At 36.8% G+C, this 22,320-nt stretch overlaps 1 protein-coding gene across 1 annotated transcript; it reads right to left on the reverse strand.

Annotated features, from left to right (window-relative positions):
- Positions 1 to 693: 693 nt before the first annotated feature.
- Positions 694 to 16,791, reverse strand: LOC135226010 (uncharacterized). The gene is made up of 2 exons (XM_064265488.1): positions 16,663 to 16,791; positions 694 to 2,394 (listed from the first exon to the last, which is right to left on the reverse strand). Exon 2 carries the CDS (start codon positions 2,185 to 2,187, stop codon positions 694 to 696), a length of 1,494 nt encoding a protein of 497 aa, XP_064121558.1. The 5' UTR covers positions 2,188 to 2,394; positions 16,663 to 16,791.
- Between the last annotated feature and the right edge of the window lie 5,529 nt (positions 16,792 to 22,320).

The following is a 22,320-nucleotide window of genomic DNA, read 5'->3' on the forward strand; positions in this document are numbered from 1 at the left end:
ATATCATCCGTAACGCATAATTCTTTGACTTCATTGAAATTTCCGTAGAAATCGTGAATGTCATCTATGATTTGGTACAGCACATTTTTCTCAGTGCTGAGAAGTATTCCTGGTACGAAGGAAAGCATTTCTCTGAAGTCCGGTTTACTATGCCTTATAATCTCGTCAATGAGTTCCGCCGTCAATGCGTTTGGAAAATGCTTCTTTGGCACTCTATTTTCAGGCTTTGAGATTCCCTTTGACAACAACACTTCAAGGAAAATGTTCCCTCCTTGCTGCTTTCTGCTTGAAACGATGATGTCGTCACAGATGGAGCCTGCAGCTGCAAACTCCTGCTCGGCTCGGTCCTGCAGCTGCACTCCTGCTCGTTCGGTGTCTGTGGCAGAATACTGTTCCAATCTCAAGAAGCTTATTCGTATGTTTTATACTGAAGTAGGATGACATGATGGCATCAAAGTTGTCAAGTACCTCTTGGCATCTTATCTCTGATTTAAATCTTTTTTTTTTTTTTACATCTTCCTCATACCATTAATATTTTCTATACAGTTTTGCTCCTCAATACAGTGTTTCAGAGACCATTTTCTGTACAAAGCATCAAATTCCTCCAGTGATTCTTTTGAGATTCCTGTCTTGTTGGAGATTCTTTTAGTCATGTGCTTCTTGGACTCTTCGCTGTCTTCAGATTTGCAGGGTTTAGAGTGATGCCCTACTGCTCATTTCATTGCTCAGATCCTGACATTCAATATGAAGAAGAACAAACAGATTGAAAAACAATGGTGTCTGCAGGATGACCCTAATTTTAGCGTCCATTTCATCTATTTTTCGAAGCAGGTCACTTTTCAGTTCCTTTCGGGTCTGGTCATCTTTCACCAGATGGCCAATGAGTGTTTCTGTAAGCAAGTTCATATCCTCTTTCTGAAGACCTAAAATTTGTAGGTTGACTCTGACGCATTTTTCTTTGTTCACAATTTCTGTTAGTCTTTCAGTGTTCCCTGGTCGTGTGGTGACAACAATCTTCATATTCTTAGAAGGAAGAGATAATATTTCTTCAAAGAGCTTTGCAGATTTCTCATTCCACTCATCATACCCGTCACACAAGACTAGACATTTAGAGTCAATCACTGAAGACTTTATATGCTTTAACTGAAACAGAGATACAGTTTTTGGAAGCAAGTTTCGTAGGAAGTCATCAAAGTTGTCATGGTTATGATTTCTAAACTGCATGTAGAGTAATATTTGAAAGGAGGAAAGCTCTGGCATATCTTCTGCGTTCTTATGCCATTTCTCAGCAATGGAACAGAGAATCGTGGTCTTTCCTGAACCTGCATCACCAGAGATAATGACGACTTTGGGGTCGTTTCCCGATGGGTCTTTAACTTCCAGGATTCCATTTTGATCAACAGTGATAGCTCCACTGTCATGAAGACCCCAGTGAAACTCCTTACTTTCCGCCAACTTGGCGCAGACCATGAAGGCACATGGATATGTGATACTAAACTGAGCTAGCCAGTCGATGGGGGAAATCTGACAGAGGTTGACGTAAAGAGACACGAGTTCTTTCCGAGAGAGTTGTTGTATGTATTCAGAGAGCTCCTTCCCAAACGCGTCTATTTCCTTCTGAAAGTTTTGCAAGTCTTCCGGGATTGAGGGATCGTATTTCTCACGGATCTTTCCTATCAGCTTTGGAATGGCATCTTGGATCTCCTTTTCGAGTAGAACAATTTCCGCAACATGACTCGAAAAGACAGATTTAGCTTCGCGAAGAGTTTCCTCGAGCATTCCTTGAAAGTTAGAGAGCTTGCTTATTAAATCTGGGACCGTCATCATCTTCACTTCATGGCTAACAACGTTCCTCTCATCTTTTATTTTTTTCACTAGAGCTTTAAGTTCAAAACTTGGGTTCTTTATCCCCTTTTGCCAAAGAGCCTGGCATACTTTATTCATCAGCGTGATGTCCAAATCTTCTGGATGCTTGTCGGTCAGGTTTTTGACTTCCTGGGCATTGAAAGATTTATTAAGTTGCACTCCGTTGTCGACGAGAATCTCGGAGATTTTCTTGCTTTGTCCATCGAGAAAAGAGAAACGGTATATTATGAACAGCACCTTCTTTCCCCAGTGTGTCACAGAATAGTAATATCTGAAGTTTCTAAGTGCTTCTGGACAAATACTTGGTCCTGGCGATGCCATGTTAGAGATTAACACTGAGACGCCATGACAAAAATAGTAATTATAATCCGCACTTGTTCACCTGTATTTTCTCAAGATTCAATGGCACTAGCATTGGAAGATCTTTTTCTTATGAATGATCACCGTCCTACACAAAACTTTCAAAGATGCTGCTGAGTATGCAGAGTATGTTATATCGAGATGTAAAACGTTGCCTCAAACACAAACCTGTAAAAATAAGACAAGTAATGAGAGCACACAAACAGATAAACATTATTAAAAATGATAACACCAAAAGCGTTGTTAATAAAAACTGCAGTGCTATTTGGGCATGTTTTTTCTGTTGTGCAATTGCCATTGAAGTCAGTGGCCTTCTTTGCAGAATGTCTTCTTAGTTGGGAAAAACTCTCTATCGCGAGAGTATATATAATGTTCTAAGGGGTCCACAATAATAAAAAATGTTGCAAGTTCGTGTATAATTTTAAAACTCTTTACAGAATGCTTTCGAACCCAGGGAAGGGTTCGAAAGCTTTTTGTAAAGTTTTAAAATTATACACGAACTCGCAACATTTTTTATTATTGTGGACCACTTAGAGCAATGTCTTCTTATTTAGACTTTTTCTCGTCAGGCAAGCTTCCCTGGAATAAGGATATAGCATTTGCGTTCCTCATCAACCAGCAGCATCTTTTAGCACTACATGCGGAATTAGCAGCTACTCTTACAATTTGAAGATGACATCATTGGGGTGCTGAATAGAAAGAAACCTGAGAAGCCTGCCTGAGGAGGAAAAGAAGTGTAGACTGATTTTCAGTCTAAACATGAAGATAGTCTTTGCAAATAATGCCTTTGACTCAATAGGAATACACACACACACACGTGCACACACACATGCACACACACATGCACACACACACACATATATATATATATATATATATATATATATATATATATATATATATATATATATATTATATATATATATATATATATATAATATATATATATATATATATTTATATAGATATATATATATACTATATATATATATATATATATATATCTATATATATTATATTATTATATCCTATAGTATATATATATATATATCTATATATATATATATATATATATCTATTATATATCTTTATATATACATATATATATATATTACATATTTCTACTTTAATAATGCATATATCTTCTCCTAGACTGCATGAAATGTTATATATAGAGTTTCGCAACATTTTTCAGATTTCTTAGCTAGCTTAGAGTTGTAGGATGTCTTTAAATGTATGTTCAGATTCTGCATAACATAGGGTAAAAGTTAATATATAACATAGATGTGATAGAATGAAAAGAGAGAGAGATTATCATTGTCCATTCGAAGCTAGAGTTGTTTCCCTATTATGTCAACGCCTTGCAATAAGAGACCCCGAAGTCTCTGCTCTATTTTCCTAACCTGTCAACACGTTTGATTAGAGATCTCGAGGTCTCCGTTGTGTTTTGGGAATTCTGTCATCACTTCTGATAGGCACTTTTGCTTCGATCGAGTACGGGTCTTTGTTGAGCAGGCAATGTCATGACTGGTTTCATATGCATATGTCCTTGCCGAAACCACGTGTAGATTTCATGATTTTTCTGTAAAGTTACGTCATATTAGAAGCTTCTAGAAAGATTGCACCATCTTTCGTGTGTCCAAAACATTTTGTGGAAAATACCAAAATTGTAAAAAGCATCAATCACAGAATATAAAATAACACACACTTCAATAAGAAAAATGGATAAATGCACAAAACATAAAAATCACTTCAAATGAAACAAACATAAAACACAAAAATTTGCTATGTGTAAAAATTGAAATCGTTCTTCAAACCACTGTAAATATTAGTTGCAACTAATAAAAATATAACACACTTTACCTTGGTACCAAATTTCTTTCTGCTGCAGTTTTGAGTTCATATCAACGTAACATAAAAATTTATACTTAGACATTGGTCACTCGTAAATTTCAGATTTGATATATCTTAGAGTTTATTTATTATTATTTAGTGCTTTTTGTGGAATCTGAACAAACGTTGTACAAGTGTGTAACGGCGCCTTTTTCTTTTGAGAAATATTGTGAATTGTGGAGAAATTGTGAAACAGGCTGCAGCAGAAAGAAATTTGGTACCAAGGTAAAGTGTGTTATATTTTTATTAGTTGCAACTAATATTTACAGTGGTTTGAAGAACGATTTCAATTTTTACACATAGCAAATTTTTGTGTTTTATGTTTGTTTCATTTGAAGTGATTTTTATGTTTTGTGCATTTATCCATTTTTCTTATTGAAGTGTGTGTTATTTTATATTCTGTGATTGATGCTTTTTACAATTTTGGTATTTTCCACATCTTCTGTGTTTTCATTTGCATTCACAATTTAATTAACTTAGTTATTTTCATTAATTAATCGTTGCACAGTTAACTGAATTTAACACTTGTGAATTAATTTGCATTTACTTAGAATTCTTTTCAAGTTTTATTGCTGTTTAGCACTTATGAATTAATTTCCAAATTTTAATTATTGCCTAACACTTGAATTTTTATTGAATTAATTTTTTTTTATTTTGTGATAAATTAATTTTGATTTAATTTTACTTAATTGATTCAAGAATTAAACTTTGCTTTGTTTTCAAGTAACAGTAATTTTCCCTGATATTGTGAATTTCACCTATCCATTTTGAGTTTTATAATAAATTTTAGTATTTAAAATTTTAATAAGTGTTTTCTTTTTTTTACCAGTATTTAATTATGATTTGCTTAGGTAGAAACATAGAGTGGTAATTGAGCTGTTTTCCTTCAATTTACATGAAGTGACTTAGAACCAGGGAAGTACTTAGACTTCTGAAATCAGGGAAATACTTTGACTTTTAAAGTTGTTGATGGAGTGATGCCCTTTAATTAATTACTTACAAGATTACCTCACACCTGTTTTGATGAACTTAGTCTGATTTTCTGCAATACTGGTAAGTTGTTTAAGGGATCACTGTTGCCTTTAGAGTATTCAGTCGTTTAGTACCTGTGATGAAGGTTCAGGTGTCTGGCTGTTTTGAGGTAACAATTAATGATTGGTAAGTGTACTAACCAGATAGTTGGGACTTCGTCATATATATATATATATATATATATATATATATATATATATATATATATATATATATATAGTATAGTGTATAAAGAGAGAGAGAGAGAGACTTCACGAACCAAAATGATTTCGGCCTAAAAAGAACATAAGAAAAGAAAGCCAAAAAACTATAGATTTAAGCATAAAATCAAGAATGGCCGGTATATTCCAGATGGACTTTTTTTTTTTTGTCCCATAACCAGTTACTGAACAACGGGAGCCCAAGCAATGCCTCGGGCACAATCCCTCACTTTTTCTTTAATTCTCGTGTGTTTTATGGTTCTTAGAACATAATGAAAAACAAATAGTTTCAGTGCAACATATATATTTATATAAAAAAAACAAAGGTGAATATCAACTGTTCTTCGCTAGTTAACAATAACGCAATCATCTTGTGAAAGCGCGAGTAGTCAGTAGTAATATAGTATTAGTAGGGTGACCATACATCCTCCTTTGAGGGGAACAGTCCCTTTTTTTGACTCTTTGTCCTACAAAAAATTGCCTTATGTCCCACATTTGTCCACCCCCCCTACCCGCCATTGCATATGTATTTAGTTATATAAATTGCTGATTTTTGTTTTATTTTACCAAATCTGTATGGTTTCCCACAATGACCCATACACAGCTTGATGCTCCGTTTTCTTTAAACAAATGGAAGAAAAAGGGAACTAATGTGCGTTCTGTACACGTATGATGCAGTGAACAACTGATCCTACAATTGCCCATGTCTGTGTTGATAATGTATTGCGCCGGCTAGTTAAATTGAGGGCTTCACGTGTAAAACCAAGCAAAATATTTTTTCTTATCGATTATCCGCGACGAGAGAGTAATTTTGTTTGTTTGTAGGGTGTTTTTACGTTGTATGGAACCAGTGGTTATTCAGCAACGGGACCAATGGCTTTACGTGAATTCCGAACCACGTCGAGAGTGGACTTCTGTCACCAGAAATACACCTCTCTCACCCCTCAGTGGAATGCCCGAGAATCGAACTCGCGGCCACAAAGGTGGCAGGCCAAGACCATACCTATCACGCCACTGAGGCGCTTGTAGTATTTTTTTTTTCACACGAACTTTATTACTGAAAGAAAGAGATAATTTTTTTATATGAACAGAAACACAAGAAGCTAGCCGAGACAAATTCCACTCGAATTTTACTCCATAGGGGAGTAGTGCTGCCAGTGCACCTCACGCTATGCACCATAGACATTTAACCTACAAACCCTTTCATTCCTTTTACTACACTTCCGATCATATTCTCTCTCTTCCATCCTAACCTCCACCATCCTAACAATTGTTGCAACATCATTTTCTGCGCCGATTGACCTCATAGGTTGGTGGGCCCAGCAAAGCTTGGCCTTTGGCCTAAATTTTATAGTCCAGACCTAAATTTTATAGTCCAGACCTAAATTTTATATTCCAGACTTAAATTTTATATTACAGTATATTACAGTATATTACGTATATTACAGTAATCATGTCAACTAAAAGGAAAGTTACTTTCAGCAAAGACTTAGAAAAAAATCCTTTCATAAAGAAAACAAAAAGTGAAAGTGATGTCAAATGCATAAAGTGTACATCATCTTTTTCGATAGCGAATGGTGGAAAATATGATACTGAACGTCACATAAAGACCGATAGACATAAGCGTGCCGATGCATCTGCCTCATCTAGCAAGTCGGTGACTACATTCCTACAGAAGGACAGATTTGGAGAAAAAGTACAGAATTGGGCAGCCGCTGAAGTAACATGGTCATATCATTCAGTTCGACACAATTTGTCATTTCGCTCTATGGATTGCACTTCCAAACTCATTAAGAAGTGTTTTGAAAGTACGTTTGCTAGTGCCAGAGCAAAGACGGAGGCTATTTTGAAGAAAGTCTTCTTACCCGATGCCTTAGAGCACTTAAATGTTAAATGCTGATTTGTCCCGCGCAAATTGTGTTACTTCATATTGTGACTGCTCAAATCATGAAAATATCAAATTATGTCCCTTATTGGTTAGGTACTTTTCACCTTGCCATGAGGTCAGGGTCAAAGTATTGAAGATCAAAAATCTTGGTGGAGAGACAAGTGCTCTATTTCAGATTATAAACAAGAAACTCTTAGTTCCAATAAACTGTCCACTAAGGTTTTGGCTTTGAAGTTTTAAGTAGAAAATTAATTGGTGTCAACTGCGCACCTCATATCTTGAATAATTGTATGAAAGCTTCGACTGACTGTCTACCTATAGATATTCAAGTTATAACCGTGAAGATATTTTCATTCTTCTACATCTACACAGTCAGAGTGGAGCAACTGAAAGAAATTTGTGAAAATGTTGATGTGCACTACAAAAACTTATTAGGATATAAAGACAAGGTGGCTTGCTTTACGACCAGCTATTGAGAGGATTCTGAAACTATTCAAACCATTAAAGGCCTATTTTTTGTCCCAGGATAAATGCCCAACCATTCTTGAGCAGTTTTTTATTGATCCATTTGCTGAAGGTTGGCTTTATTTTGTACACAGTCAGAGTAGTGTTCCATGATTACACTTTGAAAATCGAATCCCAAAAAATTTCCAATGATGGAAGTTAATTGCATTTTAAAAGTTTTGAAAATGAAAATGGCAGAGCGAAAAAGAGAACTGTTCATCCCAGTGACAATCACCAAGATGGTCCGAGATTTGGAAGGGAGGGTGAATAATGTTGAACATTTCAAAAGTACAGTAAAGGCCTTTTGTGGAACATCAGTAGAACACTTAGATCAGCGGACTAGGCCGTTTGATGAAGTACAAAATTTTGATTGGGTCCTTCTTCAAAGTAACTCAATATGCTGGTCTCAGGTCCAGGAAGCACTGAACTATATTGAAGGGATAAGACCTGATTTAGAAATAGATGATAATGAACTTTTTGACGAAGTTACTTGTGTAAAAAAAATTTTTGACTTGAAAAGGTGCAGCAATGGAAAGTAGGTGATCTGAAAGTGGATAGAAAATGGGTAGATATTTTCTGCCACTTTGATAATAACAGCATTCCTTTCAGAAACATATCTAAGGTTAATGAATTTAGCCTGTGCCTCCCTGGTTTCAATGCTCCCGCAGAGAGAGTGTTCTTCTTAACGAACAGCTTCTGGACATCAGAAAAAAGCCAGTTAAAAGTATCTACGCTGAAGTCGGCATTAGTAGTGAAATGCAATTTCGACTTGAGTTACAGTGACTTTAATGAATATCTTACCCTTCACTCTTAAAGATCAAATCTAGCTGTCTACACTTTTCCCTATATATCAGAGAATAATTTTCTGTTTAAAAGGGCAGCAAGAAGGTCTGAATAAAATATATTAAAGAATAATTTTCTGTTTAAAAGGTCAGAATAACAACACTAACTGATAGATCTTCTAATTTATCACTGCCTGTTATTGAATATCCTGAGTAAAGATCAAATCAAGCCAAAAATACACTAAAGAATGATATACGGTAAAACACCGCATGGACTGGCCCAACTCACCGACTATTACGGCTGGCCACCCTCCGAAAAAGTACTTTTAACGTGTCCTGACACCGGAGATGGTCATCAGTCACGAGTTGTTATTGGTGAGAGAAGGAGATAAAGACCTCTACTCTCCTTTCGAAGTAAGTATTTTCTCCAAAGTTAGAAATTAAGGCCATATTTTAAGATTTAAACAGAGGTTAATGAAAAGGGTGGCCAACGCAGTGCAAACTTCACCAAAACGCTTTCGAAATTTTTACTTACAACTCGAAATATTTAGAAGATTGACGCCATCTCGATGTTTGCAGAGTCGCTTGTGTCAATAAACTTCCCATTTCCTGTGCTAAATCTGCACACCACTTGTACCCATGGACGCTGGGGCACTTTCATCACAACAATCGTACACCTGAACTCTTACCAGCATTTATTTGTACTTATTCAAGGGGACTACGGCATTCTTTGCAGCGTTTTGCGCTCTTCAATTGTTTATCAGTGTTGTCAATTGGTATGTGTTTACCCTCCAAACTGGGTATAAGACTTACACAAAACTGGGGAAATAAGTGAAATTAGCGTATCTACTTGTAGTATATATACATATTAAAGCAATTTTATCATTACTGCATTACTATGACAACTAGAATTCATGGAAATAGTTTTTAAATGCATCGGCGTATGTGTGACGCTCCACTAGATTGGCAACGATGAGTCATTTTTCCTCGTGTTGTCTGCTCGTAAGTATACATCCGAAATATTTGTAATTTTTCGGGGTTAATTTGGTTGCAAAAAAGGGATAATAGACATGAATTAAATAAACATTTTGAAGTAAAGTTAAACTAAATAATGAGCAAAGTAAACAATTAAGGGAATAAAGCTTTGCACCTCAAATTCAGTGTTGTCGTCTGCTGCTCGTAACTGTGTTTGTAGAGTGAGTACTTAGGAACCAGAAACAGCAACGTGGTTCAAGTGCAATGGGGATTGAATCAAGACCAAAATGTGTATAATTACAATGAAATAAGCACTGTGGAGTTTCAGTTGTGATGGAAGTAAGGATAAAACCACCAATTACAAGGTAAAAATGAATTCAGCTCAAACCATGACCCCGGGAATAAAAAGTTTCATATTTTCACTAATATAGGCAACAAAATGTTGTTTCATTATGCTGATTACAACTGCAATCTTGAGTAAGATCAATAAACGTTACATATATACGCTAACACTGTTCAAATGAGTGCTGGGAAGGTTGGGAAAGATGGTGGGTTGTCCGTGGTTAGACCGGCCAGCCTGACGATAGCCGCCAAATTGGATTTCAAAACTGCCTTGAAAACATATTTTACAAAGAGCGTCCCATGCTTATTTTAGTTCGTATGGGGCTTTCATATATCACATTATGTTGACGAACCTTCAATCTTTTGAATGGTATGCTTAAAGTTGTAATTGTATTCTTGTTTCACCAATTAAATATCAAGTGAATAAGACCCGGCCAGCGTGATGACGATGGATCGTCCGTGATTGTTTACCCTAAGCATTTTTTCTTTTTTTTTATGTAATTACTACAATTCTCCTTAAAAATTTAGCCTAATTTTTTATTAAAATGTCAGCAATAAATAACGTCTGAATAAAAACTTAAAATGTCAGCAATAAATAACGTCCGAATAAAAACTTAAAATGTCAGCAATAAATAACGTCTGAATAAAAACAATGTCATTGAGAAACATAATTTATCATCACCTGTTATTGAATAGACGCTAAAAATACACAAAAGAATGATGTAAGAATTTTTTTCTTTTTAAATAATGTCTGTAATTTTCATTGAAATTTAAAGAATAATTTTGTTTAAAATGTCAGCGATAATGTCTGAATAAAAACACTAATTGTTAAACCTTAAAATGTCAGTGATAATGTCTGAATAAAAACACTGAGTGATAGACCTCATTTATCATCACCTGTAATTAAATATACTTATGTATTAAACTTCTGAATTTATAACGACTCAACATAAGTGCAAGTGCGCATGGGCATACTATATACTTTTGTCCCCCTTTCCCAAGTCAAATAAATGGTCACCTAAGTATTAGTAGCAGACGGGATGTATATTATCTGTAGAACGGATATGATTCAATCGTTATTCTGGGATACATTACCCGTAGCGCCATCTATTGAGATCTAGTCGACATTATGCATTCTTCAAGGACAGGTAGGCAGTTACTGGGAAATGTATGAATGTAACATATTAATTGTGACGGTCAAGACGAATTATAACTGTTCGTGAGTCTCACCCTTGCACTACAAGCACTGGATATCACTTGGAAATGTGTTTGAACACGATAAACTTTGTAGAAGTTCAAAAAGAAACAAGAATTATACCGGGCAACTTGGGCATTACATATCCTGGTTCCTGGTTCCTAGGCGCTCACTCCACAAACACAGTTGCGGGCACGCTACACTATGAGGTGCAAAGCTTTAATTACTTTCACCCAAACTCCCTTTCATTTCTTCTTCTTTATAAGTGAGGCAGAGCCGTGTTACTTAGCTTTGACATCCATCGCTTTCCAGGTTAAGAACGTTCTTAATTTTGAGATCTATCCTTATATATTCTCCCAGTTTTCTGTTAGGGGATAACAGTCCCCCCAAATTTATATCATCTGCTTTTTGTAGTAATTTACACGTGAATAAATGTTCGGTGGTGTCCTCCTCCACTCTACATATTTCACAGACCTTGTCCTTAAATTTGCCCCGGAAGTTAGCCTTTAAGTTCAACATATTCAGTCTGGCTTTCATAATGACACAGCATCCTTCATTTCCAGTTCCCTTATGTACTTCTTTTCCTCGAAGTCGTCTATGAATCTCAGCTTCTTCATTTCTTTTCTCTTTTCTCTCAAAGTATCTTGGATATCTTGATTAATTTTTTTCTTTATTTCCTTTTTCAGTGCTGCTTTGTGATATTCTCTTAGTCCATTAATTTCTGTATCATATCTGGTGCATATGTTCACCACGCTTTTTGTCCAACATTGCCCATATGGGGCTCTTAACTGATCTTCAACTATTTCTTTTACTAATCTTTCCTCCTCCAAATTTATTATGTTGTGGAAAAGCATTATCTTCTTATAATCAATTCTGTAGGCTACTGGCGCTACAATTCCCCAATACAGCGTGCCCTTAGGTTGTTCATACATTCCTCAGAGGATCCTATATTGCATTTTCTCTAGCGCATTTAACTCATTTTCCGTTACGTTACTCCACGTCTCTATGTTGGCAAATAAGGTTGGTACAACTACTGTTTCATAAATCTTTTTCCTTACTTCTAGTGCCATGTTTCCTACTTTGTAAACGTTCCCATATCTTCTGATTTCTCATAGTAGGTACTCAACCTTTTGATTTCTCGTTTTAATACTTGCTTCCTTTGAGCCATTTGGTGTGTACCATTCTCCTAAGTACTTATATTCTTTCACGCTACTAATTGGGCATTTTTAAGTTCTGTTTTTATTTATACATCTGGTTTCTTTGCTTTTTTATCTACCACTAGCACTGCTGACTTACTTGGCTTCGTATTAAATGTAAATTTCTTAAGCTGCTCTAGGCTACGGCAGTTGCCAATTGCCATTTCTACTCCTTCTTTCCTGCTTGTGGGGAACATTATGTCATCAGCAAATATTAGGGACTATTGCTACGTTTCTTATGAGTGTTACGTTCTTCCTGCTTAAATCATTTACTCCGTCAGTCACTATGCTGCATAACTTTGGGCCAAAAATTGTACCTTGCCTCACATTTTCTGTTATTGTGCCAGTTTCTCCCGATGGGCATCTTATGACTGCTTTGCCATTTTCATTCATTTTTCTTATCAACCATGCATCTTTCCATCCTATAATTTTCTTTACCTCTTTGATACAGTCCTTCAGATCCCGTTTGTCAGAGCATTTATACCATCCCCAAACCATATGTACGTTGGGGCTCCTAACAGTGAGTTGTAGTCCACCACTGCGTTTAAGGTTTGCAGGTGATCAACTGTGGATTTCCCTCTATGCCACCACATTGGAACCGGCTTATATTCTGGTTTAACTCATCCTTCGTTATTTCCATCCTCACTTTTTCAAATACCTTGCTTATGTTACTTGTAATGAATATCCCTCTCTTGTTTTCTAATTCCAGTTTGCTCTCTTTTTTATGCAGTGATAATATTTTCATTTTCTCCCATTCATCCGGAGTGTTTAACTCCTCTTCAATGTCTCCAATTAAGAGTGCCAGACTTTCAGTCATTTCTGTACCCAAACTTTTTATAATTATATTATTTATATCTTGACAGTCTGGGTGTATTTATTCTTCAGGTTCTTTACTGCTTTTTCCACTTCTTGAATACTTGACTTTTGGATTTTTTCCGTTTTTCCTGTCCCACTTATGGACATCCATTTCTGGTACTGGAGGTTAATTTCATCTGCTAGCCTACTGATTTCATCTTTAGGTTTATCTAATATGAATAGATCTTCATAATATTGTTCATATTCTCTTTTAATTTCTTCAACATTTTCTATTACTTTCCCTTCCTTGCTTCTTACTGCCACCACATTATTTGGTTTTATGCCGTCAAGTTTTTTCTTGAAGTCCCAAAAGGCTACTCCATTTACTCCCCCTTTGGATTTGATTTCAGCTGCTGTCTCCTTTATTCTGATGCCATCTTCCTTCATTTTTTCTCTAATAATGTATTCACTTATTAATTTCTCCTGCACCTGCCATATCCTCTTCTTTTCTGTACTAATGAACTTTTTCCCTTCCTTTTTTATTCTCCTTCTAGCCTTCATTAGGTCTCTTAATACTCTTGATTTGTTCTTTTTCACTTTGGTTTTTTTCTTACACTTTCTCAATATCTTGTCCAGTTCTGTTTGCCATTTGGTGTATTTCTGTTTTATTGGACCATTTTCTCTTGCTATTTCTACCAAGGCTTGTCTGTCTTTGCAATCTTTCAGCTTTCTTATATCTATTACATACTTTCCATTCTTGCTTCCCTCGCATACTATTCGTCAGTTCATGACCACTCTCACAGCACAGTGGTCAGAGTGCACCAGTTCAGAGGATATCCTGTATGGAGTTATTTCTTTTGTTTCATCTATTTCCATTACCTGTAGTCCTCCTTCATCTTCTTCCCTTATCATTATATAGTCGATAATAGACTTCTGCATATTTTGTATTCTTGTCCATGTTCCAGTGCATTTTCTATGATTATTTAATAACATTAGTTTGATTTGTTTGATTAGGTTCAGCAGTGCTTTTCCTCCCTTAGTCACTTCTTCCTTATTGTTGGAGATGACTTTCCCTATTTTGCAGTTGAAGTCTCCCAGGATCATTACTTTTTCCTTGTTTTCCTCTGCTTTATTTATTTCATCTTCTATTGAGGAGTACATACTTATCAGGTGGTCATTTTTGCACTTATTTTCCTACGGGGCATATATAACACTTAACCTTATCTTGTTTGTGCCGTTATTGATACTGACCCTGACAGCTTCATGAGTTGTGTTTTCTTCTTTATTGTGTACGGTGACACTTGCCAGTTCATTCTTAATTCCTATTAGGACACCTCCTCCATTCCCCTCCTGTTGTTATGGAACACCTTGTAACCAGTTATTTCCACACATTCATTTTCGTGGAGGTGAGTTTCTGTTAGGCACATTATTACTGGGTCCACCTTCTCTATTATTTCTTTCAAGGAGTCTAATTTTGACTTGATGCCCCTAATATTTACATAATATATAATCCACAGTTAGTGTATAGTCTTTTTTTCCTTTATACTTCTTCTTGTCGTTTTACTATTGTATTTAGTCTTACATGCCCCTATCCCCACAGACTTCTCCCTAGGTATGGTCCACCCATGACACTGGGTTTGACATCTCAACTTGTGTATTCCTTATTTCTAAAAAATGTACCTTGTTCGCCACTGCCTCCATTCTCTCTTTTAACCTATCCAATTCAGTTTTTACTTTGTATTCTCTAGTGGTTTTCCTTACCTGGCTACTCCTTTCAAGGTTTTGTGTGCTGTAGCACCTGAAGCGGCAGCCCATTTCATTCCATGGACAAGGTTCCTTATTTTTAAAGAACCTACACATATACTGCTCATCCTCTTCTCTGCTTGATCCTTTATTCTGGCTCATAGTCAATGTGTCTCTCACTTCTGGGTACCTTTCCTTTCCGTATATCATAGCCCCATTTCAGCTTCTGATTCTGTGACTGTATTTACAGTTACTACCATAATTGCAGTGACCCTCTTTGAACTGCCTACATTCCATTCTTTGGCCTCCTTCATTTCCGCTTATTATAGTCCTATTCAGGGTAATATATCTGTGATTATATTTACAGTTCCTGCCATATTTGCAGTAACCCTCTTTGTAGAACTTACATACTGTCCTTTGGCTTACCTCTTTTCTGCACCGACTATTTTGTGATCTTTTATAGATTCTGCTATTCCACTTATGCAGGTAATCACTAGACTTTCCTTTCTTACACTTTCCTGCTCTAAAGTACCTGCACTCAGCTATTGTTAGCCTATCCTTATCTTGAAATGGGCTTTGATTTTCCCGTGATTCTTTTGTTTCTTTCAATTCCCTCTGTTGATCATGTTCCCTGTTCAGGGCTTCGCTCTTTGGGCATTGCTCGTCATCAGCTTTAAGCGAGTTACTTTCTGGTCTGAACGTTATTTTAGTGGGCCTTCTATGGGTGTACCTTCTTTGTTTTCCATATCCTTCACTAAGTTTTCATTTAGGGTTTTCAGGCCTTCTATGAGACTCCATTGATTACCGACTGTCCTCCTGTTTTCTGCAATCTCTCCAATTGCTCTTTCTAATTTTTCTTTGTATGATCTACAATCTTCTTTGAGTAATTGTAGTTCATCTTCCATTAATTTGTTTTCCTTTCTTACTTTCTCTGCATATTTTATTCCATCATACACCATTTTTCCCAAATTCTTGTTGATCTGGGATTTGTCCTCTATCTCCTTTCTCATAGCAATTACCTCATCCTGGCTTACAGACCCTTTTTGTCTGTATCCTCTCTTACATTCTATACACAACCCAGTTGTTTCTTCCTCACAGCAACTCATGCAGTACCAGTATAGATCTTTTACTTTTTCTGTCATTTTGACTGACCTCAAGAAATTCTTCATTTGAGGCTTGGTAAGGCCTAAGTTTCCACCTATACATTGAATGCAGAACCATTTTTTGCATTTGTCACACTCGGCACATTCGTCCTCTGGGCCTAGCTGGACCTTGCAATGTCCACACGGGCATGACTCCTCCGTATCACTTGTGTCCTTCTGGGTGGACGTAGCTGAAAAATCATCGCCATTGTCAAAATCTAATAGTTTACTGTTTTCATCTAACTGGCCTACTTTTTAACTTTCTTTGATGTCTAACGGGGAGACGTCACTTCTCTCTAAAGTGTTTTCTGTTACTTCTTTCAATTTGGCTTTTTCTGAAGGTTTAACATGCCTACTACCCTTGGCGTTCGTTCTAACTTCAATTTTCATGACTTGTTGTTTACCCCCTTCCGCCATCTTTGTTTCCCTGACAACGCTGGATGTCTCCACCAACAACACCCCTGCACCTTACCTTTTAATCCCGATCTGAATTCTCCCTCTACTAATTATTTAATTTACATCACTCCTCCCGCTAGCTGTTTTGACATTCATAAAACTAATACCCACTTTTAATTAGGACAAAAAACTGTATTATGTGGAGCAATACGCCTGAAACGATTATCAACATCAGGAAGTCTTTACACATCCTTGTAAGTTACTTTATCGCATTTTTTTCTTCTCAGTTATTTCTGGCGGTATCGCTCGTTTATAGTAACGCTCATTATTCCAAAGGAGGATCTGTTACTTACTTTGCTTACGTGGTTAAAAACTGGGACTTGTAGCTACAAAAATGTCCAGCGCTGGCCTCCACCGTACTGACACATCAACGTAGACAAGTAAAACAACGGTCAGTAGACCGAGGCGCCAGGTAGTCGAGTGTCATTCGCTTGTATCGTATAAATGGAACTGTTCCGTGAACGACACCTTCGAGCAGTTTTTCGGTCCCTGTAGGCAAAGTGTTCTGTATTATTGAAAATAACAACGAGTGATTGATGGCCTAGTATCAAAATTCTGCCTTGATTTCATCGATTTCCATTTTTTCAAAGCATTTGTTTGTCGCGAGGAATTTCACCCTCGGCACTGCGGCTGAGCTCAGAACGTTTTGCGAGCAACTTGGCTTTGTATGAAACCTTGGTATCTTGTTTACTCCGCGATACTGTAGTACACGGAGCTAAATTATCACACACAGTGGCACTGATTCGAGTATTTTCATGAAGGAAACGCTAGAATTTGTTTGGACAAAAGAAATCTCGGCTGAAAACTAGAAATTCTGGCAGTCATTTTTGATGTTTTCGTACATCTTCTTCAGTCCAATGCATCAGATGATCTGCAATTTCCGGAATTTACTAAAAGGCGTTGTATATTTTGGACTCCGATTTATATTCTAGAGGGAAGAGGCTGTCCATGGAAGGATAACATTCAACTTTTTTTCTGAACATGAGGTGAGAGAGAGAGAGAGAGAGAGATGCAACCGCTCCTGATATCCTTGACATAAGAAAAAATAGTAGCAGAAAACAATAAAATTACGTTCTCATTAAAACTGCCATAATAAATACACCACCGAAACTTACTGTATACAGTTGCACGTAACACACACACACACACACACACACACACACACACACACACACACACTGTAATGCTTAACGTTGTTACTTGGTCAAAAACCGCCAAAAGCCTTACGTAACAACTCCACAAAACTCCCTTTGCGGTTTCTAAATTACGGGGAGATATCTCTCAACCCAATTCATTATTAACGAGGATAACACACCAATATCATTAATGAATAGTACCACAATTAAGTACTTTCACTTACTGAGCGGTCCTTGTAGACATGAACTCGGATCATAAATCGCTATACGAGATACGACGAGAGGTACGCGCCTCTCTCTCTCTCTCTCTCTCTCTCTCTCTCTCTCTCTCTCTCTCTCTCTCTCTCTCTCTCTCTCTCTCAATGTTACGAGTACTCACGGGTTGATTTTCAGATCTTAGAGGACCGCTGTGTTATCTCGTTTCTAAAAGTTATTTGCATAACCTTAAAGTATGAACACAATAAAGGTTATCAAATCAATTTATATTCACCAGCCACAAAATTGAAACAAGAAAAATGAAATAAAATCGAGGGATATTGAAACGCATTTGATAAATGTAAAGTTAAAATTAATTTAATAACTAAAAGTTAAACATATCAAAGAGTGTTAAAAAATTCACAATTCCTTGAAAACAAATTGTTTAAAAAATATCCACAATTATATATAAAAATATATTTCTATGTAAAATATAAAAACAAAGACTTTCGAACACTTGAACGGTGTTCCTCATCAGTGTGACGTTAAAATGTAATGAAGAGGATGAGGAACACCGTTCAAGTGTTCGAAAGTCTTTGTTTTTATATTTTACATAGAAATATATTTTTATATATAATTGTGGATATTTTTTAAACATCAAAGAGTAGTAACATAAAAGTGACAAATGAAATTAATCACTCAATTGGAATTGTAAATCAATGGCACTCAAATGAAACAAATTACGACAAAATTCAAAGAATCAGGGCAATCGCCCTTTCTAAATCCACACACACATCACTACACAACACTAGATAACAGGTCACCTCAAAAGTTGAGCCAAGAAGCTGTTCGTTCTGTCCTGCATTCGGGTTTTGATGGGGGAAAAAAACAAGCTATACAATTACCACGAATGCAGAACTGACTTACGAGGTTTTCTGAACATAAAATAACCTTACAATAATTATCAAGTTCGTTGTCAAAAATAAATTCCAAATATAATTGTGTGCAACTTCAACATATTTATTAAATGTAGTGAATTAATTGGTGGTGTGTGTCAATACAATTTTGGGCGATATCACGCCCATACAGTGTACTACGCACATACGCATACACACCCCTAGAGGGGCACGCAAAGGAGCGATCAGAGGGGCGAACTACTACCCTTCCGATTTCTTGACCTCTCCTAATGGCTGCTCTGGCGAGAGGCACAAACAAGACCCAATAACACCTTCAACTCTTACCATACATGATATGCGCAATACACTCACCAAAGCAATTTCATATATATAAGGAAAAATGAATTATCATAACTAAAATAGTAATTATACTTCGTTACTAAAACGTCTACTGACGTTTATGTCAAAAGACTTCGTCTTTGTGTAAAACCATCTTTTCGGTGCTAAGCGCACCAAAGATGCTACGTACTAGAACATAGCAAAATCAGATAAAATAAAGAGAGTGTCATTCTCGAGTAGATGTGGTTCTTTCGCCCTTATTATGTCATTCAATATAGACGTACATATCTTTACAAAATATATGGGCACGCGAATATATTTGGTTTTCACATGGATACAAATACAGTAACATAGTTCCTGTCTGTCGATTACCTGACAGACGGCAATTCGCAGTGAAAATCAATCGATAATTTCTTATGAGACAGACACTGATAACTATAATAAAAGACAAACAGCACGGAAACAAGTGAATACACAAAAACATTAGAAAATAAAATCGTTGTGAGAGGAATTCCTCACACCCTCCGCCACCAAAAATTCATACAACACATGTATAGTGTCCTTATAAAGCTCCTTCTCGAATCAACTGTTTTCTTTGTTCGTCGGCCTTAGCAGCAGTTCTTCTCATGGGCCGACGATCAGACATCACTTGTAGTGGTGGGGAATCTGTTGAGGTCGTAGGGTCATCCTCCGCATCACTCTCTAGGCCGCCTCCGACGTCCTTGGTTCCCTCTCCATCGTCTTCTTTGTTGTCTTGTTTATATGGTTAGCCTCGTTTAAGGCCTCGCTGGTCTCGCCTACTTCATTCTGTCCGCTTTCTGTTGTTGATTCCTCCCTGACATTACATTTGAGTGGAATGACTTGATTCAATGGTCTCGTAAAATTTCCACTTGCTGTTTTTATCTCGACTGTCCTTATAACATTATCAGGACCCGCGTGGAGTTTCTCGATGATTCCCAAGGGGTACTTGTATCTTTTACAGTTATCATTTACTATAAGGACCAAATCTCCTATGCTTAATGAACAGATGTTTGAAGACTCGATGTTTCTGTGCCTTTCGCTAAGAGAAGACAAATAGTCAAGTAGTCACAATTTCTCAAACTTTCTTATCGTCTCACACAGTCTTGCATAGTTCTCCCTCAATTCGACGTTCTCATTGAAAGGTACAGTTGGACACAGGTTTGCCTGGTACACCGTCTTGAAAGACTTCGAAAAATTACATGGTATCAATGTTTACTGAGGGAGATGGGGGGAGAACTCCTTCTCTGCTAGCAAGAGTTCCACCAATAAGCTCTAGAGTTCGTTTGGTGGGCGGACTTATTAGGTATAGTAGGAGAAAGACACACACACGGAGTAAAAAAAAAAAAAAAAAAAAGATCTGAGCAGTTTATATCGTTGTAATGAAGATTGTTGTCTCACTTGTAATATAAGTTTGTTTATTAAGGTTTCAATTAACTTTCGGCCAAGACGTTATCTTACCACATTGTCTATATATCGGTCATATTCATTACACAATACTTAAAATGTATCAACATTTTAAAGTTATATTGGTAGGTATTGCCGAAAATCACGATTGGATCTCTCTACAGTCAGTTCCATTAAAAACAGAATAAAAAACTTTATTCCTGATATACTTTCATCAAAATCGAAGGTGTGGCAAAAAATTATCACCACCAATCCTTTGCCACACAGGATTAGCTGGTTTGACATTTCCTGACAACCACTCCTTAGGCCACCCTTAACCCCGCCCCCCTCCCCCGCACAGTTCATACAAATGGAAGACAAGCAGTGCAAACGGCCAGCAAGGCCTCTAATAAGGCACTAAGTAGTACAGAAACAATATCGATACAATAAGCTATGAAGGCGCGCAAATTTAAAATCTTAAGAACGTCACATGACGTAAACAACATATGTGGGACGACTTCTGCAACACGTCATATGACGAGGTTGACCTTTTAAGGGTTAACTGTTGTTTTTCTAAAATTATGTATGCACTGATATATTATAGACTATATATTTCGTTGACCTCAGGCGATAGGTGAAGTCATTTGGGCTTTCCTTATAGTGACTGACAAAGAGAGCATCATCTACTGAACTGACAGTTTCCTTTTAAAATATCCTACAGAGCATATGACCCTTATACTCAGTAACGGCAACGACGGCCAAAAATATGCCACATTTCTACTCTTGTTCATATAACTTAGAATTTTAACCAAAGATACTACATTGAAAATATCAGTAGGATAAATAAAGCATAACATTTCAAATAATGGAAAACACTATTTTAATAGACTCCAAAGAGCTATAAGCGAAAATAAGTGGCGAAGTATCACTATCATATCTGTATCGGCCGCACCACAGAGAACAAAGTATACAGGTAAGGCAATTAGTGTTACCGACCTCACTGTATGAAAACAGTGCTCGGCGAGTCATTCAGTTCTATAATTCAATGCTGTTAACAAGAAACGGTGATTAGGAAGACACATAAAAAACATGTGGGGCCAGAGTAAGTAGGAAAGTTTACTGCAATACTCTCAATATTGTATGGAGGCATTATGCCATTTTTTTTTACAGATACTTCGAATATTATATCAAGAATATCATGGTTATAATAAAACTTGTTGTGAATTATGTTTATTAAAAACATATAAATGAAATAACTAGTGAGAACAAAAATGAGACCATTTTATGTCCTGTTACAAAAATATAACATTTATATATACAATCTAATACCTTGACCATCCACCCTCTCTCTCAGTCACTTCCCTCAATCTGTCGGACATCGAATGAACAAGGTTGAAAATTTGCTGCGGTCTCTGTCTACAAATTTCCCACTGAGAGTTGATGTGAGCCATGGTTTGGCTGTGTTGTTCTCTCATGTTACATTTTCCATGTGTTCACCATCTGGGCCCACACATGTTCATTCACGTTCATATCTCCATTCAAGAAGAAGCAGGTTATCCTGTCTGGCAAACCACTCTTGAACAACGCGAGCAGTGTGAATGGGACTCCGGTCGTGCATGAACAGGATGGCCCTGATGGGAAGGGAAAATTCCTTTCTCGTAACGAAGGCAAGAAGGAGGTTTGCAGCAGCTCAACATACTTAGCTGCTGTAAATCGTCCCTCGATACAGAACACATCACCCATACCATCCAGACACACCCAGCCCCATACGTTGCAGGTGACATGGCCGGATCGAACCACCTCAACGATGTTACGGGATTCATATCTGAATGAGAGAAAAAAATGGGGGTGTATAATATAAATCATATATTTGCCTTTGGAGAATTTAAATTCTCAGTGGTGAACAACACTGAAAGAATTCTGTTGTCTAATTATCTATTTAATTATATTTGAGGAAAGAGAGCAAATGCTGCCACTGTCC

This window comes from Macrobrachium nipponense, chromosome 14, assembly GCF_015104395.2.
Source record: "Macrobrachium nipponense isolate FS-2020 chromosome 14, ASM1510439v2, whole genome shotgun sequence".
Classification (NCBI taxonomy): Eukaryota; Metazoa; Arthropoda; class Malacostraca; order Decapoda; family Palaemonidae; genus Macrobrachium; species Macrobrachium nipponense.